General features: G+C 37.7%; 1 protein-coding gene across 1 annotated transcript in view; it reads left to right on the plus strand.

Moving 5' to 3' along the window:
• The window catches only part of Vps13B (vacuolar protein sorting 13B), a 300,908-nt gene that overhangs the window by 204,988 nt on the left and 74,096 nt on the right, over positions 1 to 21,824 (plus strand). Inside the window, exons 18-19 of the mRNA XM_067152027.2 lie at positions 214 to 564; positions 17,425 to 17,713. Coding sequence (XP_067008128.2) covers positions 214 to 564; positions 17,425 to 17,713 — 640 coding nt within the window. The remainder of the gene's footprint in view (positions 1 to 213; positions 565 to 17,424; positions 17,714 to 21,824) is intronic.

The raw sequence follows: 21,824 nt of genomic DNA on the forward strand, positions 1-21,824 counted from the left end.
TTAGAAAAGAATGTGTTATGTCGTCGAATTTTCATTTCATGCAAATGCTGAAGATGGCCTAATGCGGCTGAAACATGTCCTGTTATTTCAATATGATATTTTTACAACTTTGAATTGTAAAAGAATTTACAGGTATTGACTAGGTGGAACCAATATACTAGTTTTTCAACTAATATAATACAATAATTATTCAGATTTCTTTTTTCTTTCAAGGTGCAAATGTGTATGGATCCTCTGCTCTGGCGCTGGCTTCATTATTCTCCCTTGCCTGTTCCGAAGCACTCACAGGACTACTGGAGTGTAGAGTCTACTGCTACAAACAGTACTGCACCATCAAAGAGGTCACGCAAGTTATCTGAAACGAGTGGGGCATTTCCCGAATCTTCTCGACGTGCTAGCACACCACAAGAATCAGTCCACAGCAGTTCAGACCGAGACCAAATGCCTGCGCAAGTCACACCATCTTTGTCACACATAGCTCCTGGTAGAGAAAATCATTCCAAATGTGTAAAAGAAGAGACTCCACCCCCACCTCTTCCCTCACCCACTGAGCCAGTATCCCAAGTAAGTATTGTAGACTCTGTAGTCTTTTGATCTTGAGAAAATTTCTCAAATACAGTGAAACCTCATTAGTGTATTCCTCATTAACCTGTTTTCCCACTTAGCACATCATAAATTCGAAATCACAGTTCTCATCGTATTAAATCTATATAAAATTACCTCACTTATCGCATCACAAACTGTTATTACCTCTTAGTATGATCACATTTTTCCTAGCTCTGAAAATGTACTTGTCATCCCTTGTGAAAAAGTGCGATTTCCAACTCGGGTAAGAGCCGTCGCCACAGTTGCGTGGTTACGAGAAATGACCTTGAATTCCTGAACTTCACAGGATAAGTTGCACCTTCATGGAGCAAGCCATTAGCCTCAGGAATGTTTAGTTTTGCTTGCCGCTTAGCAGTAAGATTGCTGAATAACACAATGAGCCAGTTTGTGCTTGTGTTTCTCATTCCATTCAGAAGTTAGAAATTTATTGTGTGTTGAGTGGTACAGTGAAATGTCGTGATAGCCTGTATCTGGATTGGGAACATAATTGTGTGAAGTTGACTAGCGTGGTACATATTTGTCTTGTGTTAGCCTAGTTATGGATATGGAAAAAATTGTGAAATTCTTTAGTAATGAAGACTAAATTAAAGTCTGTCAGAAAGTGAATTAGCATCCACATCTTCGGAAGTGGCGCGAATGTTGAAACTCGCACTTTTGACTTTCGACTCGATCACTCAATTTGGTCAAAGTTTTGTTGGATTCAAAACGGCGGCCAGTGTTAGTCATCGTAGTCGCACGCGGTCAAGTGCAACCTCCAATTCATTGTCTAAGAGTGTGACCAGAAAATAATGTTTAATAACACACTGGTTGGGAATAAAAGGCTTCTACTAGCATTCATTTTAGAAAGCGTGAACTGCAATAATATTTTTATTGACGCCCGTACAAATGTTTTCATATTTGTTGTCTGGTGTTTTTCACATCTTTCAGTGCACTGTTGTTATTTTATAAGCCCCAGCAGAAAAGGTTTTCATATTTGTTCTCTAGTGTTTTTCACACCTTTTAATACTTTCCTGTCATCTTTAGAAATGATAGATATAGTTTTCATTGTACCCGTGGATATGGTGACCTCATATCGGAAAAGATCATATCTAATGTTTCCATAACCCTGTTGAATAGTTTAGTACATTTTCTTGCTTAACATGTTCTTTTTCCTTGTTCCCTGAAGAAACGTGTTAACGAGGTTGTACTGTGTACTATATCTCAGATTTGATGCTTGCCTAATGATAATTAGATTAAGTGAACTTATCAAATTTTCTGTACCCGATGCATTTACTGGACGTATTCAAAATGGCGCCTACGGAAGGTAGAGGCCAGCCAAGGCAAAGAAATGTACAATAAGAAATCGATATTGATGTATGCTAGGAGGCCATGACTAACTTAAACCTACCACTATGAAGGCGGTGTACAATGGTGCAGTAATTTTTGATTTATGAACATGTATTTTGACCATTTTGTTATATAATACCAGAGTATTTTCAGACATGCCTGTGACTCCTTATAAGTAATGGAAAGAAACAAACCAGTGTGAAATCAGATCATATATAGAGGGACAGTAACATGGTAGGGACACATAATTGGATAAACACAAGGATGTGTTAACATCAGAAGATGGAGTAATATACCCCAAAAAGAGACGAGGACAAACATAAAAACGCAATGTCCTTTTTAAGCGGAACAATGACTATTGACATTGTAAATTGTTTGCGACATATCATTTGAATCTTTGAGAGTTGCCTGCTTCATTGGAACTGTCACTACAAGGGTACATGAACCCATCTGAGCCATATGAGTGTGTATGTTGATGTTTGTTTTGTTTACTTTTATGCAGGTTATATTCAGATGTCCTAGTCAGCACTCTGTGCTGTTGCATAGAAATAAGTCATACCAGATGTGCTAAACGTAATGGTATTTACAGTCATGAGTTTACAAGCAAAACGCATTAAGTGAAAAATCTTCGGCTGTTGAGAAAACAGGCTTGGAAGTTCTCTGTCTTTCATTGCCAATACCTGTTTTCAGAATATTTATCTTTAAAATTATATAACTGTTTTGAGGCGTAGGGCAACCCCATCGCCCAGTGGGAAACCACTGCAATCGGCTACCCGAGTATTAGGCATAGATATCAAGGATAATTTAATAAAAAACCACCTATTCAATACTTTCCACGTTTAATGTGGTTATTATCTACATGATTTTATGATTTTATGTAGATAATAACCACATTAAACGTGGAAAGTATTGAATAGGTGGTTTTTTATTAAATTATCCTTGATATCTATGCCTAACGTCATCTTCAATACGGAACAATAATGAGAGTTGTTACTTGTAATACCCGAGTATTGGCGGGAAAACCATAACGTTTTGCAGGGTATGGAGGAAATGCCTACTCCCAGTTCTGAACAACTAGGATGAAATAAGGCAGAAAGCCTTCTTCACAATTTCGTAAAATCATCCTTCATCTCTCATCTTCACCTTTCTAAATAACATATAGAATTGTAACTCGAGGATTTATCCTCACCTCAAGGTGACACCTTGGACAGTCGACCATGAAAAGTCTTTTGAAGAAGAATTCCACTGACTGCAATCATATAATGCAGATACGGTGGGCTGTATTCAGAAGATTATGATGGATCAGAGCATCTGAAAACTCAACAGCCAGTGTCTACACAAAAACTTCAAAGAATTAATCCTAAACAAATCTCTTTCTTCCCTACACACAATGTTAACTCTTTGTGCCAAATTGGAAAATTAAAGATTGTAACTGACATCATGGACAAACATAAAATTCTAATCATGGCCCTTCAAGAAATAAGGAATAGTGATCAAGATCCAATAGCATCAGAAGGGTACTGACTGCATAAAGGAATCCCTGGAAAACGAAAACAGTTTGGTAATGGATTTCTAATAAATCTCAAAATCATAGATTCAGTCATGGAATTTAAATCTCAATCCCCCAGACTTGCAACACTAACTCTGAAATCTGCAAATAAAATCTGTACAATTACCAATGAACATGCTCCCACTCATCATCATCGTCGTCGTCGTTGACCAACTCCAGTTTCCCAGGTGTAGTATACGAGCCCCTTCCATTTTGTTCTGTCCATGAACCATTCTTCCTTCACAATCCGCTCCCAATCCTGACCTCTCTCCTCTACATCCTTCTTCACTAAGTCTGTCCATTTTTCTCTAGGTCTGCCCACTGGTCTCTTTCCCCTGATTTCTCTTTCATACTCCTTTCTTGCAGACCTGTTGACACTCGTTCTTTTCACATGACCAAACCACTTCAGTCTTGCCTTTTGGATCTTCTGGAGTAAGGAGTCTTCTAGTCCTACGTCTTCTCTAACTTTTTCATTCCTGATTTTATCCCTCGTGGTCTTCTGGATCATTGTGCATACGAATGTCATTTCTGCAGCTTGGAGTTTCAAGTTGTCCTTTCTTGTTAATGTAGCGGTTTCCAGGCTGTATGTGAGGATAGGGGTATAGTATGATTTATACAGTGTCATCTTGGTTTTGAGTGGTACTTGTTTATCCCATAGTAGCTGTCTTACTTGGAGGTAAAAATGTATTGCTTTGCTGATTCGACTATGTACTTCATATTTAGCTAAGTTATCCTTGGACATTGTACTACCCAAGTACAGTAGAAGTCCGTTATAGCAAGAATTCCTAACAGCAAAAAATTTACTCGCTATAACGGATTGTCGTTATATCCGATTTTTGTATAAAAGTCGGAAAACCCTTCATGCACTTTGAAATTGATATGAAACGGCAATCAGTTTGTTCAAAACTTGCGTTTCCGCAGATGATATCCACACTACGCCTTACTTGTTTGTTGTATTTCGTAATCCGATACTACATGAAATTGTATGTTTAATTACATCTGAAAAAAATACAGTACTGTATTTCTCCGAATCCAAGATGAACCCAACTTTTTACTTCAAAAAATTTTAATCAGGCTCGAAAAGAAGTTTGTAAAATCATATGAATGCCTTGTTGTACAGTAGGCCTACGCATTTTTAGACTATTTTTAGACGCCAAATATTGACTTTCGTCATGCCGTATTTCTTTTTTTCTTTTTTGCGGCTGCGCAATTAGGCCTGTTCTTTATTTCCGCGGGTTTAAGGACCATTGACTTAACATTGGCATCATAATACCGAAGAGAACTCGTTGAAAATTTTCCGGCAATATCTATTCCATGCGCCTCTATAATACAACGATCCATCAGGAAATTATTCTTGCTGTCTATAAAACTGTTACTTTTACGCAGCGTCAGATACAACCGGCTACCGCTACACGTACGTCTCGCTTGTCGGGTTCGGCCAAATTCAGCAGCTAGCGATGTATAGGCCTAATCGCGACGTTGAAAGTCAACGAACAAGTTTATTGCGCCACGGTGTGGCCAATCCGCCCTTGCGTTTTTCGTGCACATACCTCACAATTTCATCTTCGACTTCTTAGCGTCCTTGCTGCGGATCACTGAATGCATTTTTTTGTACAGTACGCATTTTTTTAGCTCTTTGTCTTCGCGCTAACGCCAAATATTGGCTTCAGTTAGGCCTATGCTGTATTTTCTTGCGGCTGCACAATTATTCTACATTTCTGAGTGTTTAATAAACATTAACTTAAAATTAGCATCATAATATCGACTAGAACCCGTTGAAAATTTGCCGGCAATACCTTTTCCACATAGCCTATCTTTACAATACGAATATCCATCACGAAAATATTCCTGCTGTCTATAAACCTTAATTTTACTAAGCGTCAAGTACAATAGACGCGTTATGACTCTGCCACTGAGTAGCCATGGCTTTTCTAAGAATTTGAAGGGTTGCATGTTTTGATACCATTCTGCAGATTTGAGAAACAGACAGGCACTGTACACCGGTTATCACGGCTAGCGATGTGTAGTAAAGAGGTGGTCGTTTATTGTCAACGAGTTCTGTGCGCGTGTGAAAAGAAGCAGCGTGGTTACTGCGGTAATCCACCTCCAATTAAAAACTTGTCTGAGATAGATTTTAATGAAGAAGAAACCTCTATTTTAAGTCAAGGCCCTAATTTCAATTGGCCAAGTTCAAACAAAAGTTACGATTTAATCACAACATCAGCAGAAACAGAAACAGCAATACAGAATGTACCTGTAGATTTACAGAATGACTTAAGGTATGAAGCTAAGAAGAAAATTCCTATTTTAGTAAAAGGTTTACTATCACTTTGAGGCACCAACAAGGCAGTTAATAACTTGAAGCAAAAAATCAAGCTAAATAACTTGATTATCACAAAAGCAGATAAAGGAGGAACAGTTGTAGCCCTGGATAGAAATGTTTATATTGATAAAACAGAAACATTTTTTAATAACAATTCGTTTAGTACAATTGATAAAGACCTGACATCACGTATTCAGAGGGATCTTAAAAAACTATTAAAAACCACGTCATTCTTGTTTAATGAACATGATGTGCAAACATTAATAAATATGAACCCTAGACTCCCGACTGCAAGAGCACTGCCGAAATTACATAAACAAGGAGAACCGATTAGACTTATCATAAATTTCAAACATAGCCCCATTTATAAAACTTCTAGATTTATACATAATTTCTTATCAAGTAAATACGTATTTCATTGTAAAACACCTATCAAAAACTCAGTGGATTTTTGCAATCTAGTTAAAGATTTTAAACTTGGATCATCTCACACGACATGTTCGTTTGACATAACCAACATGTATACAAACATTCCGATAGAAGACACTATCAGAATCATTAAGAAGAATTTAATGAAGAACAAATTAGTAAGTATACCAGAAATTAAAGATTTTATTAATGTTTTAAAATTTGTGTTAAATCAAAATTATTTTACATTTAATAATAAAATTTACCGACAAAAAGGACTCTCAATGGGAGCCCCAGCATCAGGAATATTGGCTAATATATACTTAGACTATTTGGAACACACGAAAATTATTAATTAAATAGAGGGTTTGGATTTTTGGACATGATATGTGGACGATGTTTACGCTATAATAGATAACAGACTTACCGATAGCAATAAAGTTTTAAATATATTGAACAATTTGGATTCCAATATCAAATTCACTTTAGAAGAGGAAGTAGAGAGATCACTGAATTTTCTGGACATAGTCACAACGAGAGAAGAAAAAGGATTTTCTTTCAAAATACACAGAAAATCTACTTTCACACTGACCACTATCAAGAACAACTCGTTACACCCTGAGGCACAGAAAAGATCAGCATATTATAGTTACGTTAACAGAGCGTTTAGTATTCCTTTATCCAAATCTGAAAGGAATAAAGAACTGTTTTTATCCGACAACAAGCCCTCTTGAATGGTTTCAACAATAACATGATTGATAAAATAATTAATAAATTTTCGGAGAAGCAGCATTCCAAATTAGCAATCGAACCTAGTAAAACTGAAAAATACATCAAGTTCACATATAATAATCCAAACATACACGTAATAACAAATTTATTTAAGAGAAAAAATTTCAAAATTGCATTTTCCACCAATAACAACATGAAACATAGTATTTTCAACCATGATACAATAAATCTCTCGGAAAAAGATAAATTTTTTGATTCGGGAATTTATAAACTCACATGCTTTGAATGCAAGAATACATACATAGGACAATCTGGCCGCAATTTTAAAGTTAGATATTTGGAACATGTGAATGCTGAAAAACAGAAGATTCTCAGCTATGGGATCACACATGACTGCCACAGGTCATAAATTTACCAACATAGAACAAGACCTGACCATCATAAAGAAATTAAAGAAGGGCAGCTTAATGAACACATATGAAGATCTATACATTCATCTAGACCAACTTATAAAGAAAAATGATAACCTTAATGAGGCTGTAGAATATAAGAATCCTTTATATTATCAAATTTAGTATATTTGAAAATGCTTGAGAAAGATCACGAAAAAAGAATTGGAATTTCTCCATCTACAGATAGCCCTACAACTTATTCCTCCTCAGTTGAAGCTATAGGTGGCAGCAAGGAGGTTCTTGACACACCTATATCCTCCGCTCCTCCACCTCCTCAGGTGCAAGAGCAAGGAAGAACGCATCATCAGTATTACACCAGACACAAGATTGTGAAAGAATGACAGGAGTTACTGTTCCAAAGGAAAGCAGGCTTAATAAGAATTGACAACTAAGAATTAGTTATATTTTCATCTGCATTAATAATAAGAACCACATTGTGATATCTGGTTTTCTTCATTTCGACAATTACCTATAAACTGTATAATTTATAATTTGACCTTTTTTCATGAATTATTAAGAAAAGAATATTCATTTAGGACATACTCTCTATGGAATATTGTATAAGTGTTTCCTTGACAACTGCTTTCAATTGTAGTAATAATTTATATATTTTCTCTTGAGTTTTTGTTTGTTTTAATGTTGTCAATCTTGTGTTAATTTTAAGGACATTTCCTCTTAAGCATTACTTTGTCAATTTTATATATTTTTCATCTAAACAGTGTTATGTGGCTGAAGATGTTGATAAAATACGAAACATGTATCACTTTTAACCATTAAATTGCCTTAAGCAATCATTGTATCGACTAGGTGGAAAATAATAAATACTTAATTGTGAATCTATTGAAGTGCGATATGGACCATGAAACTGATTTTATGTAATCGCCTTCGAATGTCGACGAGAGAAATCGCTAGTGCACATAGCGAGGAAACTATGCCGAAGGTAATCGATTGCATGCAGTATCATCGCTGGGGTGCATAAATACCAATAACGGAAAAAATCGCGCGAGCTTAATCGCTCGTTATAACGGATATGCCAGTGATAGGGTGCTCACTGTAACCGAAGGACGATACACAGTTTAATATAGGAATTTTGAAGGGACAGAAAAAACTCGTCACTATAACGGAGTTCTCGTTATATACCGTACTCGATATAGCGGACTTCTACTGTACTTAAATTCTGTGACACTGTTCAGCTTAGTGCCATTTAGCATGATTTCTGGCTGATTGTCACCCTTCTGTACCATTTTAGCCTTGTTGATGTTTAATCCATATCTCTCAAACTCCTGATTCCACCTCTGCAGTCTCTCTTCTACATCTTTCTCTGAGTTACCCCAAATTACCACATCATCTGCAAATGCAAAAGCTTTTAAGTCTTGTTGCCCCTTTTCTTTTAGCGCCTTTAATATGGTATCCATTACAATGATAAATAATAGGGGTGACAAAGCACTACCTTGTTGTACTCCCCTTTTTGTCTCAAACCAGTCTGACAGTTCAGAACCGACTTGTACACAGCTTCTGGTTTTCTCGTAAAGCACCTTAACTTTTGAAATTAGACTATCTCGAACTTCGAACTTTCTTAGGCTCTCCCAGATAAGCTCCCTTGGTATGCTGTCATAGGCCTTTTCGATGTCAAGGAACAGTAGATATAGAGGCTTCTCTTTTTCCCAATGTTTTTCCATCAGCATCCTGACAGCAAATATAAGATCTGTTATTGATCTTCCAGGCCTAAAGTCATATTGTTCCTCTTCTAAAGTGGTTCTACAATTTCTCGCACTAATCAGAAAAATAACACCTTAAAGGATAAAGAAGAAACACAGAAATTCTGGGCTCTCCTGGATCAAACTTTAATCAACATACCTTCATCACACATTAAAATTCTCCGTGGCGATTTCAACTCACAACTGGGACAAGAAAGAAGGTACCAAGATATAATTGGAAAATGACCAGCACATAAGAGGACGAATAAAAACGGTCAAATGTTGGTTGAATTATGCAGAAACCTCAGTCTTATCTTAAAATCAACATACTTTAAAAGAAACCTCACAAATTAAAAACTTCATAGGATATAAACTTCATGGTTTGAATTGAATGTATTGAATCCTCAGATCATATGGCCTTCATCCTAAATTAACAAAAATTATTGAACTAACTTTAACCAACACAATTTCAAAGGTAAAGTTCAGGGGAGAAGTGTCAAATGCTTTTACAATACTGTAAATACAGGCCTGAGACAAGGTGAACAGATTATCCCCATTGCTCTTCAATGTGCCTCTAGATTACATCATCAAAATTTGGCAAAAAGAAAACCCACCTAATATCAAAATTGGAGCAAAACCCTCCATAAGGACAAACTGCCTGGGGTTTGGAGATGATGTAGATTTCTTAGCCCTTGACATGGAAGAAGTCCGTGCTCAGATCACCATACATACATACATACATACATACATACATACATACATACATACATACATACATACATACATACATACATACATACATACATACATTATTATTATTATAGACTGTTATGCCTTTCAGCGTTCAGTCTGCAAGCCTCTGTGAATTTACTAAACGTCGCCACAATTCTTGATTTGCAACTAGTGTTGTGAGATCACCAGTCTCCAGAAAATTGCATTAAAAATAGGTTTACAAATATCCTTTGAGAAAACTGAGATCATGCCATTGAAACCCCTTGATATAAACAGTCATCATAAATGATTTAAAAAATTAACATAGTCCTACAATTTAAATACCTTGGAGAAATCATTATGCTCAACTTAAGCGGGAAAGCAACATGGATAAATAGAATCACCAAAATGAAAAAAGCACAATTTCTAACCTGGTCAACTTATAACAAAAAATGCTTGTCAATAGACACAAGATCCATAACTTGAAAACTGTAACTTTACCGGGCGAGTTGGCCGTGCGGTTAGGAGTGCCAGCTGTGAGCTTGTATCCGGGAGATAGAGGGTTCGAACCCCACTGTCGGCAGCCCTAAAGGTGGTTTTCCGTGGTTTACCATTTTCACGCCAGGCAAATGCTGGGGCTATACCTTAATTAAGGCAACGGCCGCTTCCTTCATATTCCTAGGCCTTTCCTGTTCCATCATCGCCATAAGACCTATCTGTGTCAGTGCGACGTAAAACAATTAGCAAAAAAAAAAAATTAATAATAATAACTTTGCCTGAAGCCACTTACTTTTGTGAAACCTTGTTCCAAATTAAAAATGAATGAAGAGCTGATCAGCTCCTCAAAACTGAAAGAATAATTATCAGAACTTGCATAAATGAAAAGTACCAGGTTGAAGGAGTCTGGAGAATCCTCCCCAGTTAAACTGTCTATCAAGAGATTGACCCAGTTACCAGTACAAGGAAGAAGAAAAGAATCTCTTATTTCTTTCACATCTTATGATTACCAGAAAACAGGATTTTACGACAACTTGTGATGAGAAATCTGGGAAAGAAAACAGGAGGCCATTGGATCAAAGAAATTCAAGAGGATCTCAGAACTGTTGGACTCAAAATTACAGATGCAGAGAACAAGAATAAAATTACCACCGTTCTTAAGAATCACAAATTCTCAACTGAAATGATGCACAGAAGATCTGTAGAGATTTCAGGCGAATTAAGAACACAGTGATCAGAATGAATGAAGAAGTACTGGGCAGATAAGAAGAATCAAACAGTACAACCTTCAAAGAAAAATTGTACATGGACGACTCAAGTGGTCCAGTGTGGCCAATAAAGTTAATAATAATAATAACCATTTTGATAGTGTATTGAGAATAGCTCTGTATAACCTTCAGTTAGTCGCATCACAGGATTTTCTCCCAGGTCCTATTTGTTTCGCGCAGTCTGTACTGGTTTGAAGAGGAGGCGGCGGGGCTGGCCCAACAGCTCTCCCACATACCCTTCCGCAACTTTCACTTCTGTTTTTATCAGTGTTCGGCCAGAGGCGTGCTTGTCAACAATAATTTGCTAAATGACCTGGTCTGATCTTCCGTGCGCGACTATTTGTGCTGCCAAAATGAACGCTAGAAAATCCCGAGTGCGACTAAGTGAGTATGTACTTTTTTAGATAATATCATTTAGTTGTGTGTAACTTCGGGTATGTTTTACTTCATAATGGATCTCAGAGAAGAAAGCAGAATTAATGCTCTGTTATTGGAGCCAATATCAGAAGAAGATGACATCCCTTCTGATTGTAGTGAGGTTGAAGAAAATTTAGAAGTTTCTGACCACAACACCGACACAGAACAATCTGAAGACAAAGAACAGCCAGATCCAGTGCCAGACGTACATCCAGTTCGACAGTCAATTCCTATTTTTGATGTGCATAGAAACACAAATTTTATTTTGGGTAAAGACAAACTAACTCGCTGGTATTCGTGTAGCCCACCTATTTCTAAGAATGCCAGACGTAAACCCCACAACATTCTGAGAGTTCATCTGCCTGGCCACGAAGAGATGCTAGAGAAGCTCGCACTGCCTTGAATTGTTGTACTTAGTTTCTTACAGATCATATCTGACGAAGAGCTCTGCAGGAAAAGTTACCTTGTCAAGTGAAGCGACAAGCAGGAAAAATCTCTGGTATTGAAGATGAAGATACGAATAGACCACATGCAGCAGGAGCAGCTGGGCATTGCGCATATTGTACTTGGAGGGAAAACAGAAAAACTGATTTGACATGCTCAAAGTGCTCAAGATACATTTGTAAGCGGCATACAACTTCCAATTTTTCCACCAGGCAAATGCTGGGGCTGTACCTTAAATAAGACCACGGCCACTTCCTTCCCACTTCTAGCTCTTTCCTGTCCCATCGTCGCCATAAGACCTATCTGTATCAGTGCAACGTAAAGCAACTTGCAAAAAGGTATATTAATTTTTGATATAGCAGAGTAGATATTATGGTATTTACAAAAAAGCTAATTTTTTGTTTAAATATAGCAAAAACAACCCTCACCAATCACGCACGAGAATATTAGTTGCTAGAAGTAATCTCAGAATTGCAGTGAACAACAAAGGTCATCTCCAAATTGTCCATCACAAATTCATGTGCCAGTTATCTTTAAAGAATATCTTATAATGAGAAAAAGTGATCAGTTCACATCAAAGGACGTCAGGCATGCATAATTAACCCTGGATTACTAAGCTTTCGTCTGCCAGACGACGCGCGCGGATATTAGTAGCTCCCCCTTCCCGCTCCGCAAAGGTATTTGCTTCACTTTCTCTCTAGCTTCCTTTGTGCGAGTCCTGACCTTGTAGAGAACAGTTGTGTCACCGTACGTTGCTTCATTCCGTCTCTACGGGGACCCCGTCGTCTGAGGTACGAATGCTTAGTGACGTTACTTTTATATTTTATACGTAGTGGAGCATTCATTCATTCATTCATTCATTCATTTATTCACTTATTTATTCATTTATTTATTTATTTATTTATTTATTTATTTATTTATTTATTTTATTCGTTTACTCTGCATATTCCAGAAATAAACAATAGCTTATTGCACACTGTGTCAATAAGTTCTTCCATTATTAACATCGGGATACATAATTTCATTGTTACGTTCGCATTAGCTGTAATTGTGTGCTGAAATCGGGAATCCACTCCAGAAAATTGAAATATATTTCAGATGGCAGAGAATATCAGAGATGACCCACACACAATACTACAACTTCTGACAGAAGTAGATGACACTGGCGACAACACAGCCGTAACTGGAGAGACGTGCAGTGAACCGGAGGATGGCTTTGAAGAGGACGATATCGAATTAACTGACAGAGAATCTGACCCAGAATATAACCCACAGTTAGATGATTCCTATGATTCTGACGAGCCGGGAAGAAAGAGAAGACGTGATCCTGAACCGACATACTCTGATGAGGACCCTGATTCAACTAATAGCAATTCTAACCCGATTGTTTCCAGTGCTAGGCATCCGAATGTTGTAGTCCCTAATAAGACCAATCTACGAGGGAGAAATAAACACAAATGGTCAGCACTTCCATCGAGAAACCGTAACACCCGGACACCCGCCAGGAACATAATTCATATAAAGCAAACCCCTTTAGGAGAAGCCAGAAATGTTTCAACACCCATGGAATCGTTTTCTTTATTCTTTAACGATTTCATTTTAGATAAACTGGTACAACACACAAATGAGGAAATACAAGTTCAGAGTTGTAACTACGCTACAGCTACTGCAACAATTTCTCAAACAAGCAGGGAAGAAATCAATGCTCTTTTAATATACTTGTGTTATCAGCGGCCATGAAAACCAATCATCTTCCTACAAGAGAGATGGTTTTTTTTTTTTTTTTTTTTTTTTTTTTTTTTGCTAGGGGCTTTACGTCGCACCGATACAGATAGGTCTCATGGCGACGATGGGATAGGAAAGGCCTAGGAGTTGGAAGGAAGCGGCCGTGGCCTTAATTAAGGTACAGCCCCAGCATTTGCCTGGTGTGAAAATGGGAAACCACGGAAAACCATTTTCAGGGCTGCCGATAGAGGGATTCGAACCTACTATCTCCCGGATGCAAGAGAGATGTTTGATCCAAATTTCTGTGGTTACAGAAATAAGGCGACAATGTCAAGTGAGCATTTTGATTTTCTGTTCTAAGTGTGTTAGATTCGATGATAAATCTACTAGGGTAGAGAGACGAGCGAGTGACAAGTTTGCAGCCATTCGAGAAGTATGGGATGAGTTTATAAAAAACTGTCGAGACTCATACAAGCCAGGAAGTTACACAACCATTGACGAACAACTCGTTGGATTTCGTGGACGATGTCCTTTCAGGATGTACATCCCCAACAAACCCACAAAATATGGATTTAAGATTGTTATGTTGAACGACGTTGGGACTAAATATATGATTGACGCTAAGCCATATCTGGGAAAAAATACGAATATGTCCGTTCAACCTCTCGCTCATTATTTTGTAAAAGAACTGACTGTGACCATCCATGGTTCGAATAGGAATGTAACCATGGATAATTGGTTTACCTCCGTCCCACTGGCTGAAAACCTTTTGAAACCACCTTACTCTCTGACAGTTGTAGGAACAATTAAAAAAAATAAACGTGAGATACCTCCTGAGCTCCTTGAAGTGAAGAAGCGGAAAATCGGCACATCAATGTTTTGTTTTGATGGACCAAAAACTCTTGTATCATACAAACCAAAGCAGGGGAAAGTCATTGTTCTGCTATCCACTACTCACGAGGACATAGAAATAAGGGATAACAGTGGAAAACCTGCAGCAATTGAATTTTATAACGAAACAAAAGGTGCAACAGACTCTTTCGTACAAATGTGTTGCAGATTGAACTGCAGTAGAAAGACCCAGCGCTGCCCTCTGTGTGTATTCTTCACTATGATCAATATGTTCTTAGTGAATGGATATATTCTGTTTTGCCACAACATCCTCCGAAAGGGAGAAAAACCTATTTCGAGAAGGGCATTCGCGCAACAGTTAAGCGGTGACCTGATTAGACTGCACCTCCAGCTCCGCCTTACACAAGCAACTTTGCAGCGGTCATTACGTGATATGATCTGCGAGATTCTGAATGAAAATCATATAGTACACAGGCCAGACCAAGAACTTACCTCTACTCATTGATGAAGAAAATATGTGCATTTTGTCCCTCAAAGCTACGAAGAATGACACGATTTTATTGTACTGTTTGCAATCGAGCCATGTGCGGTGACCACCGATCAACAACGTGTGCTGAGTGTTGAAATGACACGAGTTTGTGAAAAATGGAAAAATCTGTCTGTACATAGAATGTATTATGTGCTGGGTTAGTTATTAAATTTTAAATAAAGTAATTATAAGAGTTATGGAAGTTTCGTAGTCTCGTAGACGAATGCTTAGTGATAACGTACTTCATAGAAGAGTTTAGTATCTAGGGTTAAACAGAGGAATGTCACGAATACTAACACTAGCAATTTCACCAACAAAAGCACCCTGCAATACTTTAGCAACTTTGCACATTTTTTTAAACCTTCTGTTTTTTCCAGACAAATTTTGATATTTTACCTTTAATAGTCTCTGTATCTGTGAAGTCAAGAGTGAATCTAATGTATTTTCAACAGCACACACTTCCTTCACTGTCTTGGACAACAGGTTAGTGGATTTTTCAAGTATGTCTTAAATTCGCACATATAAATACCAAATTACTTTTCAAAGAGATGTCTTTCAGTAACTGTTGAAGAAACCCCAATTGACATTGCGTTGTTTTTATCTAGTGCATTCACAAGTGCAAAACTTTCAAAATTGTCTGTGTAGTGTACCCCACCATTAAGCCATGTACCCCACCGTATGATAGTAAGCAAAGGATGAAGCGCAAAACCTGTTTTTTTTTTTAATTTTTGTCTTTAAACAGATCATTTCTTAAGGGTGCTTTTACAAAGACTTTGTTTCCATTAGACACTAATTTATCCACTTTAGGATACTGATCCCAACCTTCACATAACCTGTGTAGAGCATGAACTACGCAGGTTACGTACATCATTTTCGGAAAGCTTACAGAAAGGTCTTTGGCTGCTGTTTTCATGTAAGCTGCATTATCAGTAAGTAAAAGCAATACATTGTTGTATTTTACACCCTTTGGCCAAATGAAGTGCATGGCTTCATTGAACAACCTAGCTATATTGATATGGTTTGCAGCAGGCATTTCTTTACATACTAGCAAATAAGAATGTTCAAAAGCAGTTTTGTCATTCTTCAACACACCAACAACAACATTTCCTAATTTTTTTGCCACTTGAATCAGTGGTTTCGTCATTTGCTCATCCACAGTTTTTCGCTATCACTGCTCATCCACAGTTTTTCGCTATCACGTACTGCCCGAATCCTTTGTAAAGTTTCTTCGTAACATTTTGGGAGATAGTTTTTCCTTAATGTGGATTCGTCCAGAAGTGCAAAATTAATGTATTCTGGTAGGAAATTTCTCACCACTTGATTATTTATTTTGCCAAGAGAAATGTTGGTGCAAACAAAAGCTTTACATAAATTTAAATAATGCAGGGAGTATTTGGAAGGGCCTAAATTTGAAGTAGCTGGTTCATCTATTAGTAATTGTTGTGATTGCACTCACGAAGCAGCCGCAATATGCTTACTTACAGAGAAATGCTGATTTACTTAAGAATGCTGATCTGCACTTACTGTTTTAATTCACAGTTGGCAAAATAATTATATCCATCAGTAGTGAAAATGTTTTTAAATTCCTCTACTCATTGATGAAGACACGATCTGGAATTGTTTTGTAGGTTACACACGCATTTACGGTGAATCACTGTTTCATTACAAAAGAATAGCTGCAGTCACTGAAGGAAATATTTCTTCTCTCTTAGAAAGTCAGACAAAATCACATGACCACGGGAATGATCTATGGACCCAAACAACTAAACTTACACTTTGGAGTGATACAATCCCACCACTTCCAGTTGGAGTAATATCTTCCCAGTCCCTTGTGTGCAGTTTAATTTATGGTGTTTCCCGTCATATTAACTCTCTGTAATAGCCTTACACTGACAATCTATAAACAAAACCCGAGCAGGCTAATACGAGCAAATTGGAATGCTAGCTAACTCAGTCATCGTGGGAAACGACATGTGCAGCAAATCAAATCACTGTCTAAAGGTAACAACACAGCAAGTCCTCAAACTTCCGGAAGGAAGTCCATAAATAGCCACAACATTCAGAAATATGGCGTCAGCGCCACTTAAAAACAATACCGTAATCATAAAATGAGAATATGAGCATCATTTTACAATACAGAAGCATTTTAATTTTATTGTAACGAATATTGCCGATTTATGTGCTTATTATAGATTTTCTTGTAATATGTATTTACATTAAAATTTGTGAAAATGTGTTTTTATGTGAAATAAGATTAGGTTTTTACACTTAGGGATACATAATAGGAATAATAAACTTAGTAAATTGTCTTAAAACATTTGCAAAAATATGTAAATTCATAAAAATCCACTCCCTACCTATGATATTATGCATTTTCTATTCATGTAGACTGGATCTCGGGAATATCTTCTCCGCTGGTTTCCTGTTTGGCGTGGTCTGGTCCTAAACGGCGATATGGCACAATGTGTGATATATATCCCTACTGACAGTCTCTCTGCTGTTGGGGCTCAGACTATCGAAGAAGCTGTCAATCAGTGTCTCTGTTCAGACGATTCTCCTGACGTACTTGTAATCAAATTCCCTTTCGTGAGTCTTCGGAGCTCACCCCAACGGCAGTGTTTACTCCAGTACACTAGTCACTTACCAGTGAAACTACCTGACAATATCTGGACTAGAAGTAAGTACTACAACTTTCTGATTTTTCTGATACTGTGAATTTGTTATAATAGATAGATTGTTCAAGAAGAAATGCAGAGTCATTGCATCACCAACACTTACACAGAGCTGCCAAGTTGTAACTCTAGGAAAACCTGATATCACCTCTAGAAGTTGAGAAGATACAAGAAAGGTGACATTGAATTTAATGCAGTTTTAGTGTATGAGTTCAACGGATACATTAGTTTAACTGTGGCAGACATGCCATACATAATGACCATCAAATCATTTTTGATGCAACATGAGTCATTTGTAAGGAGAAACATTTTACACTTAGAATCATTAATGAGGTGATAGAAATTGCTTAACACCCCAGTCATTTTAACATAGGAGACAGCTATATACTAAGTAGATCATAGCTGCCCTCCATAGTTAAGTCTTCAACATCTTTCTCTTTGACTCTGGAAGCCCTGGAAGGAACAACATTTCTAACAGGGTTTTTCTATCTTGAATCTAGTTACTAAGGAGTGACAATTGCCGTTAATTGGTTTCATTCTTATTGCTCTGAAGACGATCTTGGTTGCAAGATGGAAACATATCAGCCTACAATAGTTGTAACACGACCTAATATCCTTAACCCTTTCACTCCGGCATAGCGAGTTTGGCGGCGTGACTCTCTGGACGCAAGCAGCGGGTGGTTCACCGAGCCCACTGTACAGGATACTTGTCTCACTTCGCTCTCCAGGCAGCAGTCGGCTCATGGCGTGAGGAGAGGACAGACAGAATTTAAAAGTTTTTTTTTATAAAAAAAAATTATTTTATTTTTAATGCATATTCAATGAAATGCTTATGATTATATTTTTATCACTTTTCATTCTCCTTCCACAGAAGAGTTATGATACTCATATTAAAAAACAGCTGAGTATTTGGGAGATAGTTGGTTCGAGCCCCACTATCGGCAGCCCTGAAGATGGTTTTCCGTGGTTTCCCATTTTCACACCAGGCGAATGCTGGGGCTGTACCTTAGTTAAGGCCACGGCCGCTTCCTTCCCACTCCTAGCCCTTTCCTGTCCCACCGTCACCATAAGACCTATCTGTGTCAGTGCGATGTAAAGCAAAAAAAAACAGCTGAAAGAAACTTAACATGCTATCATTGTCCACTAAAGTTTTCAATCTGGAATTAGCTGCGTTGAACTATGCTTCTTCGGATTCAGGTTCTACCTTTTCCAATTCAGTTTTCTGCTCGGTGATTCAGGCACCTGATCTTCATCCTCACTATCTTCATCTTCAATTGAATCATCAAAGTAGGCTGACCTTTTAGACGACGAAGTGATAACTGGAGTAGAAAACGTGCCTGAAGTAGGTGTTATTGAAGTCATTCCGTCACCAGAATGAGATGACAAATGACTATTATCGTCATCTTCTTCAAAGTCACTACCCAACCTGAGGGCAAGAGCTTCCTCCACCATATATCTTTCGTCTGTCATCAGGCCTTTCACAATTTTAAAGCTATTGAAAGCTAAGTCAAGAAGCACAAGAACATCAGTACAGGGGAGCAACTAGGTGCGAAGTGAGTAGCATACCGGACACATCGCTTTCATCTTCGAACTGGTTACTCCTGTCGTCTGGTGATCATAGCCATAACTATAGACTCCCATGATAGCCACGAAAGACCTTCAAAGCCGTACTTCCACAGCAGTCTAATGTAGTGAAATGGAAAACAGCCGAAAGATTTGCGACTTCTACAGCAATCGACCGGCAATAAGGCATGGTTCCAGCATGACTGCTACAGCAGTCCACCAGGTGCGTGGCACAGTTCCCTCCCGACTGCTACAGCAGTCAACCGGAGTGAAAGGGTTAAAGTATTACGTCATTCAGTGGTCATGAAAGTCCATGTTTAAGATTGCAAGATTTACCTGAATTATGCTTGTCAGGGTACAGTTAGCTTTCCTTAATAATTCCTCTGTATAATGTTTTTCCTCATAATTAATCTTCCAGCTTTTATAAAGAAGAGTGTTTTCTATCTATCTTTATGAAGGAATGGAGCTGTTTTATTTTGTCAGATAAAACTCAATACTCCCTCCTCTGGAGAAAAATTAAAAGAAGTTCTACAATTCTGGACAGATTTTAATTTTAGTTTAATTTTTTGGAGCATTGTATAAACTTCTTTTGCAAAGATTAATCCAGCCTTCCTCACAGTCAACAATATGTTAAGCAAGTTGTGTTTTTCTCTTCAGTTGCATAAATTCATCATAAAAAACTTGAACTTCAATCTAATTTGAATCTCTTACAGAAATATTTAACTTGATTGAAGATGCTTTCACAATTTTTGACATTGAAAAAAGAAAGCACTATTGGAAACACTGCATGGTTAAGACTCAAATTAAATTCAAATTACTGTATTTACTCATGTTTTTTGCACTTTTTTTTTTTTTGGGAAAGGAAAACTATCTTGAAATAAGGGTTTCTGAATTATGCGATTAAAAAATACACTGTAAGTTATGTATTAGAGTAACACATTTTATAGAGGCATATGCAGGGTGTTTGGGAGATAAGTTCAGATAACCGTACAGAAGGTACAGATGAATGTCCGTGGTTTGTAAAATATGATTTTTTAATTTTATTAATGAACGGTTTGTCTGAGGGAGGAGCTTGAATTAGAGCGCGATCTTTGTGAGGCAGATAGTAGCTTCGTTTGCTCCTCGTATTATACAACCCACTGTACCATGCTTAAGGCAGTATGCATACGTAATGTGTAAGAAGTAATCCTGAGTAGATCACTGCACTGCAGCTGTACAGTGGAGTTGGGTCATTTGTGAAGGAACTACTTAATTTGAACTGCTCATTTATTTGAGCTGGTATGAGTTTGTTCAAATACTTTGAATTGGTCGTTCATGTGAGCACCCAGCACAGTAGCTGCACACGAGTGAAACATGAAAGCAGCACAAATGAACGACAAAATCCAAACTTGAGTGGCCAATGGTGTGTTTTATGGTGGTTACATGATACATATTTCCTGTCACGCTTCTCAATTGTGAGAGGAGGAGGATGTGCAGGTGTCTCTCTCTCTCTCTCTCTCTCTCGAGTCCGGTTCTATGCAAGATACGATCCAGGATACGAACAACGGGGTGGTAATTGTGCTGATTTATCTCTTAAGACATTAATCACCACATTTATAATGAAAATGAAATAGCGCATGCCTTTTAGTACTGGGATGTGTCCGAGGACTTCGGCTGGTCAGCTGCAGGTAATTTTATTTGACGTCCGTAGGTGACCTGCATGTCATGATGATGACACGTACACCCAGTCCCCATGCCAGAGGAATCAACCAATTATGGTTAAAATTCCCGACTCTGCCAGGAATCGAACTCGGGACTTCTGTGACCAAAGGCCAGCATGCTAACCATTTAGCCATGGAGCCGGACACCACATTTATAATAAATAAACAATACTGTACTCGAGATAGGTGGCTGTATAGCCGTTACTCGGAATCCATTACCAAAAAAATTGAGCTCAGTCCTCCACCTCTGTATGCGTTCTATCATATACTTAGGACAGTTGTGGGAATTATACACTGGCATTATTAAATAAATATTCTGCACACAAAATAAACAGAATGTCAGCAACATACAGTACAATGAACTCACTTGCACTTGGAGGAGAGTAGTGACACCATATTGCAATTACATGGTAATAGCCACAAAATTGCAGTACTGTATTCTATATAACAGGTTATATTATGATGAGTGTGTTGGCATAATATAAATAGTGTATAATAAATAAATAATAATAATAATAATGTTATTGACTTTACGATCCACTAACTACTTTGATGGTTTTCAGAGATATCGAGGTGCCAGAATTTAGTCCCGCAGGAGATCTTTTACGTGCCAATAAATCTACCAACACGAGGCTGACATATGAGCACCTTCAAATACCATCGGACTGAGCCAGGATCGAACCTGCCAAGTTGGGGTCAGAAGGCCAGCGCCTCAACCGTCTGAGCCATTCAGCCTGGCAATAAATAAATAAAATAGCATAAATATTTTAAATGTTTACCACATACAAATGTTCATAAATTATACAGACAGAAAAATTGTCTAAAATAACAACACCTATAATACTATCGCCTG

This window comes from Anabrus simplex, chromosome 7, assembly GCF_040414725.1.
Source record: "Anabrus simplex isolate iqAnaSimp1 chromosome 7, ASM4041472v1, whole genome shotgun sequence".
Lineage (NCBI taxonomy): Eukaryota > Metazoa > Arthropoda > Insecta > Orthoptera > Tettigoniidae > Anabrus > Anabrus simplex.